Raw genomic sequence first — 9974 nt, 5'->3', positions numbered from 1 at the left:
ATCATCCAGTGTCAACCCCCATGCCTTGAGGCTTTAGGTTTAGATGGGGAAATATTCTCTCCAGTGATCAAGACCATCCAATATACCTACTGAGTGTCTGATTCTAAAGGGAGCCTGTAAAATTACCAGGAGAAATGAAATGACAGTACTTGAACTTTTCTCTCTTAAAATATTATTTCCTCTGCTAGCTTTAAAAATCCACTTGTAGTCTCCATATTAAGGTCTATAAACTTCACACTTAGCTTTTTATTTCTGCTTTATTCCTGTTCTATGCATTGCCAAATATTGCTTTTGTGCAATTGAAACGGAGCTGGAGCTTGATTATTAAACAGGGAAAGTAATTGTATTTGGTTCTAAAGGGGGAAGCAAAGGTGCTCTGCCAAAAAAACCCTTAAATTGCGGACAAGTTGCTTTTTATTCAGAGCAAAGCTAGAGGGCAGATGCTTCTTGGGGCAGCAGTCCCAACACTCAGGGTTGGCCTTCAGCTTTCGTGGGATGGCTCTGAGATATGGACTTGACAAGACATTTTATAAGGGGGATGTATGTAATTTATCTTCTCCACCCCCTTAATTTGTACCTCAGAATATTTGGATTTAAACATCCCCCTTGTGTTGTAGGACATGTCCCCAGCTGTGCTGCAACCCTGACCTGTGGTTCAGCCTGGCTTTGCACCTGCAGCATGGAATTCTGGTGAGAACAATGCTTAGGAGGCTCAGGCAAAAGGAGGGTATCAGGTGTACTGAGCAGTGTGAGTGATTTCCTGTTTGAAGCCTTAGAAGTGAGAGAAAACAGCATGTGACACAGACAGGTCCCATTTTTAACCCTAACATCAGATGAGGACCATGCAGATCTGTGCCATAGCCTAGATGGCCAAGAGTCAAGTGATGCAGCTGATGCTCGCCAGTTGTTCGCATGTTTGGGCACAGGACACTCCTGTCTTATCTGCCATAGTTGCTTAAAATCCAAAAATAACTATTTATCTTACAGCAAAAGGTCTGATGTAGTCGAAAATGGTGCTGATCTTGAGCTGTACAACAGCAAAACAAGTACATGTGAGATAGTGCTCTGAGAAAGATGAAGGAAAGAGAGGCAGGATTTATTCTATTAATAATTCTATTTATCTTTCTAGCTTATAAACTAGCTGCTCCATGCAAAGAGCAAATCAGTGCATTTCTCCAGTCTTGTGGCAGCTCCTGCCAGATTTTGCCCAGCACAGGTTTCTGTGTCTCCTTTCCAGAGTGATGCCATTAGCCTCAGAGCAGATGTGGCTGGGAAGCAGCGAGTGCCTGCAGATCAAGTTGCTGCTGCCAACTCTCGCGAGCTCTGTGTCAGAAACAGTTGATTATAATGTCAGCACTGGCCAATTTACTGGCTTAAAGCAGCAGCTGCACACTGCATTTCCCTCGAGGTCCCCAAAGATCCTGACTCTTCCAAACTTTGTAGTTCTTGTAATAGACGTGTGGTAAGTGATTCTCTATTTCCATGTCTGTGTCTGCCAGGATAATTTACAGTTCAGCTTGATTTGCACGGGGATTGGGATCTCTTAAAACGTTATGCTCTGCCCATTTGTTGCTCTCTTGGGAAAACTCCCTCTGCTCTGCAAATGGAACGAGTAAGCAGACGTGGGTATCAGAGCTTGGTATTATTCAAGGCATCTTGGTCTAAGTAAATTAAGCTGAGCTAGAAATCACTTATTAATTCAACCATCTTTGCTATTTAAATAGTGATTATATAGTCTTGTGTATAGATTTTTTGGCTGGGTAAAGATTTGCAAGGAGAGGAAATAGTCATTGAAATAAATAGTGTTCCCTTGCTGAATAAGAATGCAAAAGTAGAGCCTGTTTAACTTTTGCTGGAGGAAACTACTACAGCAGCAGCTTTTGAGAATATGCAAATACATTAGATGATATAACTCTGCTGGGTTAATGTGGATGAGCTAAAGCAATCTCCTGACCCTTTTACTCTCAGTGTAATCATCAAGTAATGTTTGTTTTGCTCAATGTGGTTTACATTGCTGGGTTTGGTTTAAAGCAGCATTAAAAACATTATTAAATGTAATATTTGCCATGCATTCAAGGTGTAATAACAATCCTCTGTTACTTGCTACTTTTGTTAATCTTAGCAGAGTAACGAGACTAGACAAGTCCTCTCATTCAGTAGTACAAAACATCTGTGCTTTTCAAGCTTGGTATATCTCTAACTTTTCCTTTGAAATGCTTCTCTCCTTTCACAGAGCTAATTTAAAATGTACAGAATTGATTTCTTTTTGTTTTCTTTTTATTCTCACTAATATTCTTGTCTAAAACTTCTTTGGCTGAAAAGTTGTACCTCTATGTATTGCAATGTCAACAGTGTTTTTCTCCCATCCCATTCCTTTTTAATTAACAGGAAAGTCAAGGGAAGAATTAATTTTAATTCTTATTTAGAAAGTAAAAGCTTTAGGAACTTTGAAGTATTTTGATTTTCTCAGTGTCATTTTATTTTCGTAATAACAATATTTGAAACATATTTTTATTTCCAGCTTGTTGCTGTGGTTTGGTGCTGATCCTTCTTCACATATTCAGTGAAGTGACAGCATCAGTAAAACAACAGACTTAGAGAAATCACTTCTCCCATCTCACAGTGGCATTGGGTGCACAAATGCCTAACTAGATCCTTGCTATCAACATTTCTCCCAGCCACTCCAGCTGCCTTGGCTGCCTGTGAGACAGAGTGGAAGAGTTTAGCCCCAAGCTAATCTTTACTCACCCAGGTCTACAAAGATTTTATTACAGGCATGAATGGAACAAAACACAATTGGCATATAGAGAGGGGAACTAAATGCCACTAAATGTGTGAGTGAGTCTTCTGTGCATGCCAGAGCAAGCCTTGCTTATCCAAACTCCTTGGAAGTTGCTGGACCACGTGGGTTGACAACTCACATCTCTAAAACTTAGCATACATGGGGGCACATGCAGGTTTCTCTCAGTCAAGCTGAAGGCTATGTGGATTGTGAGACCAACTCTGTAGTCTGTTGCCTCCATTCACCACCTTATCTAGTTTGGAACAAGAAGACAAGAACATAAATGTTTATGTTTCCTAAAATTTATCTCTTTTCCATCTGTTTAGATGAATGCTAAAAATATTTTCCTTGTAGGTTCCTCCCCGCTGCTTTGATGCTGTCTCAAAGTTAGGAACCACTTTGCACAAAATCTTCCCTTTCCCCCCCTCACCACTAAGGAGAAGCAAACAAGCAGGAGGAGCTTGAATTAGGCCACAGCTGTATTTTCCATAGAAATTAGCCTCATTCCTTTTAGGGACAAAAGTGCTCCTCATTAACAAAGAGTGCCCTGTTTAAAGGGGCAGAACAGAGTGTGCCATGTGTGACAGGGCCACAAGCAAAAAATAGAAGGGAGCTTTGTTGAGCATTTTCAGATATGTAAACAACAGAAATGGATTTATGCAAATAGTCTTTCTCTGAATTTTCACTTTCAAGGGGCTGGTACTGGGAGTTTATAGCATTCGAAAATGTTGGGGCAAATACGACTATTAGAGTGGTTAAATTTGGTATATAATCAACATCTATACCCTTAGCTCTAAGATAATATTATCACTTGGAAAAGCCCTCAGGAAGCAAAGAGCAGATCATGCTTAAAATATTAGGCACTAGCTATTATATTCAAATATCATTGACTTTTTGGCATTTTAATGTTCATTCTTGGTAGCAGAAATTTGACTGCTACTTCATATGACTTTGATGGTTGTAAACCTGCTTAAATTGCTCTAGAGAAACAAAATCTTGAAAGACTCGTTTAGGTCTTGGCTAGTGGTGAAGTCATCTGCAGTTGTCAGAGCTGCTTATATGACTTTCTCTTTCCTGGTCTGGCTTCTTCACTTTTATATCTTTTAGCAACAGAAATTTTCTGAAGTATTGACTAAACACAGACTATGCAACACAACTAACTAACAAAAACTTATGATTAAAGTCTGCTGAGCTTTGTGCAGCAGCACTATCTTATTTTAAATGCCCTTGGGATGACCTGCACCTTTATTTGATAAACTATTTGGGCTCTGGTACTAATATATTGCAACACTAATTCTGATTACTTTTTTCCACTGTGTTTTAGGCATCATGATTTGGACAAATGGTACAAGTGTCTCTGCCAGATTTCTGTTGTGGTTTCTTCTCCTGTACATGTTCATCACAAAGGTAGTGCCTGAAGATAACATCATTACAACCAAGAATGGCAGAGTCAGAGGAATAAACCTACAAGTACTGGGAGGAACTGTGACAGCCTTCCTTGGAATACCTTATGGACAGCCACCTATTGGCAGACTGAGGTTTCAAAAGCCAGAACCTCGTAAGGACTGGTCAGAAATTTGGGATGCCACAAAACATGCAAACTCTTGTTACCAGACTATAGATACAACTTACCCAGGATTTGCTGGATCAGAGATGTGGAATCCAAAAACTAACCTAAGTGAAGACTGCTTATACCTTAATGTATGGATTCCTTCTCCCAAACCCAAGAATGCAACTGTCATGGTGTGGATTTATGGTGGTGGCTTTGAGACTGGATCAACTTCCCTGCCAGTCTATGATGGCAAGTTTCTGGCCAGGGTAGAAAGAGTTGTTGTCGTTTCCATGAACTACAGGACTGGTGCATTAGGATTTTTGGCTTTGCCAGGAAATCAGGAAGCTCCTGGAAATGCAGGTTTATTTGATCAAAGATTGGCACTCCAGTGGGTCCAGGAGAACATAGCAGCTTTTGGAGGCAATCCAAAGAGTGTGACTATATTTGGAGAGAGCGCTGGCTCGGCTTCTGTCAGCTACCATATCCTTTCTCCTAAAAGCTATCCTTTATTCACAAGAGCCATCATGGAAAGTGGATCTGCAAATGCCCCTTGGGCTGCAGTAACAGCATCTGAAGCCAAAAACAGAACAGTGGCTTTAGCTAAACAGCTCCAGTGTCCCACCAGCAATGAGACAGAGCTAATTCTCTGCCTCCAAAACAAGGACCCAAAGGAAATACTGGAGAATGAAATGTTTGCAGTTCCATATGGCTCTTTTTTGCAAGTATATTTTTGTCCAAGTGTGGATGGTGATTTTCTCTTAGACATGCCAGAAACCTTGATTGAGAATGGCCTTTTCAAACAAACACAGATCTTAGTTGGTGTTAATAAAGATGAAGGATTATCATTTCTAGCATATGGAGTCCCAGGTCTCAGCAAGGATAGTGATGGCTTGATCAATAAGACACAATTTGAAGCAGCTTTAACTCTGACCTTCCCAGGAGTAAGCAAACTTGCAATAGAATCGATCATCTTTCAGTACACAGATTGGGAAAACGAAGACAAACCAGAACACTACCGTGATGCCATTGATGATGTTATCGGGGACTATGTCATCATATGTCCTGTAATGGAGTTCAGCAAGAAATTTGCACAACTAGGGAACAATGTGTTCTTTTATTTCTTTGAACATCGGTCCTCAAAGCTGCCTTGGCCAGAGTGGATGGGAGTGATGCATGGCTACGAGATTGAGTTTGTGTTTGGAATGCCCCTAGAAAGAAGAGTGAACTACACCAAAGCTGAGGAGAACTTAAGCAGGTCCATGATGAGATACTGGGCAACTTTTGCAAAAACTGGGTAAGTTTACTGTGAAGTTTGTCTTGTTGGTCAGGTGTTTGTTGCTTCACCAGTGGAAAAAACTTCACTGTTTCAGTGGTGCTTTGAAGCCTGTTTTGAGTGATGAGGACTAATTACTCAGTTATCCGGAATTCCTATTTTAGTTCTGATAAAAACACTCTCTTAATAAAATAAACAGTTGATGTGTTGCTCACTGTGTTGTACAAGCTTAAGGAAACAATGTTCAGCCACCCATAAAAGCAAATCTAAACCATTTTTTTTTGCCATGGCAGCAGTTGTTACACAGGAAGGTAATGGTTTGAAGTGTGAGAAACAAAATGTTTCAAGCTCTGGAAAGACTTCCAACAGTAGAAGTAGGAGCAGAAAGCTCAATTTCCTTGAAGATGTAAGTTGCTCAGAACATGCAGGTGTATAATATGGAGATATATTATGTTCACATGATTAAGTGATTGGGATTTCAGGATATGCTTTCCAGAAAGCCTCTCTTCCCATGTGTGCTGTAAGTATCAGCCTGAGCTTTGCTGTAATTGATAAAAAAACACTTGCTATTTCCATTCACCTCATCTTTAAGTGAAATATACCCTAGCTTGTACAAGGAGCAAATAAGCATATTTCATTTGGATGTTGGAAATGTACTAAATACAAGTCTTCATTAGGTCTCTTTGCTGGTGTCTAGGAGAAGGGAGACAGCCCTGGCTCTGCTCAGCAGGGTTGTGGGCTCTCTGTGCAGTGCTCAGTTGGAAATGAAAACATTTCAGAGCAGTTAGAAAACCAGCCACTACTGCAGTCATGTATGATTAGTCTCGAGGCAGCAAGCCTGATGGGATGGAGAGGTATCTTGTTTTCCACAAGCCTAGTTTGTGCTCTCTCCTGAGAAAAGGATATATATAAAAACCTGTGCCTTTGAGAACACACAACCAAACACTCAGTTCACACTTTAAAAATGTTTATTTAAGTCAAATTTTAAATCCTGCATTAATTCTATTTCTAAGGCGGACCTTTCCTTAGACTTGTCAAGGATATGTAGATTTTTAAAGGCTGAAACCAACATTGGAACAGGATCTAATTCATTTTCTTAACAGAGTAGAAGCCAATGAGACCGCTGTACTCATTTAGTCCATACAACCTTGTACATAATACAAAACACAGGTAGGACTTAAACATTTCCAGTGATTACAAATTCAGAACAAACATTTAAACAAACTAAACAAAGTTTAACACTTGCAGTGAGAAAAATAAATTTTGTGCCTGGTCTGAATTTATCTTCTAGTTCTTTTCAGCCACTATATTTTGTTTGACAATTTATAAGCTTTATATTATGATATTTGCTCCATATAGAGATCAATTATCTCTATTAAGGATCTATTCAAATAATCCTTAATAATCCTTGACCCTTTTGATTTTATTTTGTTAAATAACCCAGTTTATACTCTTGAGACTTTCACTATAATGTGTTTTTTTCAAGTCCTTAAATAATAACTATCCTCCTTCTTTAAACCTGTGATTCATCAACACCTCGTTGAAACTTTCCTTGTCAGAATTAAACACTGTGGTCCCCAAGGACTTGTAATTACAGGTGTCATCTATCCCTCCTAGTTCAACTTGATATTCCCTGTTTTCTCAGCCAAGGGAAGCTCTGTTTGCCTTGGTTGTGGTGTTATATGAGGAGCTGCTGTGTGCCTGCTTGTGTCAATGGCTCTACCACCCCCTCCAAATTCACAGTCCCCTCTCCTGTATGGGCTGCGCTTCAGCTCTGAGACACCCCAAACATGGTGTCTGACACCCCCCAGCTGCTGCCTGAGCCCTGTGTCACCCTTTCACCTTACCCTCCAAGCTGAACTACAAGCTTTTCATAGAATCATGGAATGTTAAGAGGTTGGAAGGGACCTTAAAGATCATCTAGTCCTAACCCCCTGCCATGTGCAGAGACACCTCCCACTAGACCTGATTGCTTAAGGCCTTATATAACCTGGCTTGGCACATTTTTACGTGTATCCTTTTTCTAACAGATTTGCTTATCAATAGGTGTGATTGATTGTTTGCCTTGATATGTAGGAATATTAATCACCTTTACAACTCCTATCCCGTTTATATGTTGAGAACTTGTAATATTTCTTTTACCATAAGTGATGAGCACATTAAACCTCAGAAAATAACCATACTGATAGCTATACTCATCAGTGCATAATGTTTTAATACAGATTTTATTAGTATAAAATTGAATCTAAAATTTAATCTACAGCTCTTCCTCCCTCCCTCTCTGCTCAGAGCCTGATGACACCTCTCCATATGAATTTGGTGTGAAAGGCTGAGGCACAGAGAAAAGCACTCAGCAGGGTTGCACACTCTGGAATTGAGCTGTGTGCTTGATTTATCAATGCCAAAAATGCATCTGATAGATTCCCAAGATGAAGTCTGCACAATGAGGTTGGGTACAGCTTGGTAACACTTCCTGCATCATGAAGACATGCTGTGACAACATTACTTTGAAGCTGGTGGCATTAGGTCCTTGGTGGAGAGCAAACTGAGTGAAGGCTCTTTATTACATCCTCCAGCTTTACAATCTGCCCTACAGTAGTTTGCAGGCAGGATCTTACACCAGTGAGTGGGTCTTTCCATTACAGAACTATTTCTTAGCAGACAAAAAGAGAAGTTCAGGTCTATATTAGATTTTGCAGAACAATATTTACATTTCTGTTAACTGTCACTTTCCACAGGATTATCTATATTTAATTTTCATGTATTTGTATATATTGTATATGTATTGTATATATTGTATATATTTGCATATTATATCAATAACCTGTTGAACAAAATAGAGTACACTCTCCCTGTCACTGTAGCTCCTAAAATAAGACAACATAAGGTACATTAGGTTTAAATTTGTAGAAGACATCTAGTCTGATTAACATTCACACTATAATTAGATTTTACCCTACAGATTGAATTTCAAGTGGTTTGCACAGCAAACAGCAAATAATCCTTCCCTCTGCTTCCACTACAAGTATCAAAATCATCACTATTAGGATAAAAAATACAATCATGCAATTAATGTAACAGTTAAAAGATCAGATCAGGAATAACTCAGGATGTGACACTTTACTCACTGTCCAGGACACATTATTCATAGTCTAAAATGAGTGGAGATGTAATAAAAATGGCTAATAATTCCAAGATTAATAGGTGCTTCTTGTTGTCTTGGCACATTTGAGCACACAGTAAACATAAAGAACTGGGGAAGCCCTGTTTGACATACTGTTTATAGGAAACTCTGGCATGATCAAAGGCCAAACCTCTGAGGGGAAAATTACTTTGCCATTGATGTTTCCAGTAGATAGGAGAAAATCAAGCAAAAAAAAGATGAAAATGAGGACTATTGTACAGCCCAATTTTTAGTGAGGGCGTTTGACCTAATATTCTAATGTGCAGAAGTACAAAAGCACAAGGGAGGGGAGAGCAGCCTGCAGAGGAAAGGAGAGGAGGTAGAGTCAACAAAATCTGGAAGAAATTGTTTTTCCTGGTGCTTTCTGGCTTGGAGGGACTGAGAGGTGGCAGAGCTGATTCTCGTGATGGCTCTTCAAGCTCAGATTTTGACCCTAGTGGCCTCTGTTTTCCATTCTGACATAAGGAATAAAAATGGTGCTAAGAAAAGTTAAAAATATGCACTTTATGAGCATTATCTGTTTCTGTCCTTGTTTAACCCCATTCAGCAGCTAAACCCCACAAAGCAGCCCCTCCACTCAGGGATCAGGGAGAGAATTGGAAGCAAGAAAACTGACAAGAAATCCCTAATGCCATGTAAGAACAAAAGAAGAGCTGTTAGGGAGAAAAGGAGAAGTGATTCCTTCAAAGCATCCCAAGAGTGTATTTGAAAATCTGAATTTCTGCATTTCTCAGTAAATGAAAGGAGACTGTCAGGCAGCCCAAGGCTTTCCCACTCCACCACCCCCCACAGCAATAGCAGATGCAATTTTCCACATCTCTAGGCACTTCTTATTTCACATTCTTGCTAAAAATAAATATCAGTGATAACTGACCATTTTCCTGTAAAATTACAGGCATAAAGAATTTCTACTTTTGACTATGAATAGGAAATGGGTGATAGAGATGATTCAGGAGGAGACAGGAACAGACATTTCACCTGTGAGGCTGGAAGTTACGTGCTGGCATTATACTCCAATCTCTTTTTCTGTACCCAAGAAAATAGTGTCACTTGTAGGAATCTGCCATATATTTGCATGGTCTGTAGCACCTGATCCTGCTGAAATAGTCTTCTTAGCCTTTGCTTTTCAGTCATGACATTCCCTGCAGAATCACTATCCTGAACAGGTTTAGTCAGCTTGGGA

At 39.7% G+C, this 9974-nt stretch overlaps 1 protein-coding gene across 1 annotated transcript in view; it reads left to right on the top strand.

Annotated features, from left to right (window-relative positions):
- Positions 1-1326: 1326 nt before the first annotated feature.
- The window catches only part of BCHE (butyrylcholinesterase), a 31337-nt gene continuing 22689 nt past the window's right edge, over positions 1327-9974 (top strand). The window contains exons 1-2 of the mRNA XM_009081972.1: positions 1327-1462; positions 4107-5628. Of these exons, the coding sequence (XP_009080220.1) occupies positions 4112-5628 (1517 nt within the window). The 5' untranslated portion in view covers positions 1327-1462; positions 4107-4111. The remainder of the gene's footprint in view (positions 1463-4106; positions 5629-9974) is intronic.

The sequence above is a fragment of the Acanthisitta chloris genome, unplaced genomic scaffold (assembly GCF_000695815.1).
Source record: "Acanthisitta chloris isolate BGI_N310 unplaced genomic scaffold, ASM69581v1 scaffold2409, whole genome shotgun sequence".
NCBI lineage: Eukaryota > Metazoa > Chordata > Aves > Passeriformes > Acanthisittidae > Acanthisitta > Acanthisitta chloris.
The sequence above is the reverse complement of the archived record's forward strand: the minus strand, read 5'-3'. Positions and strand labels throughout refer to the sequence as shown.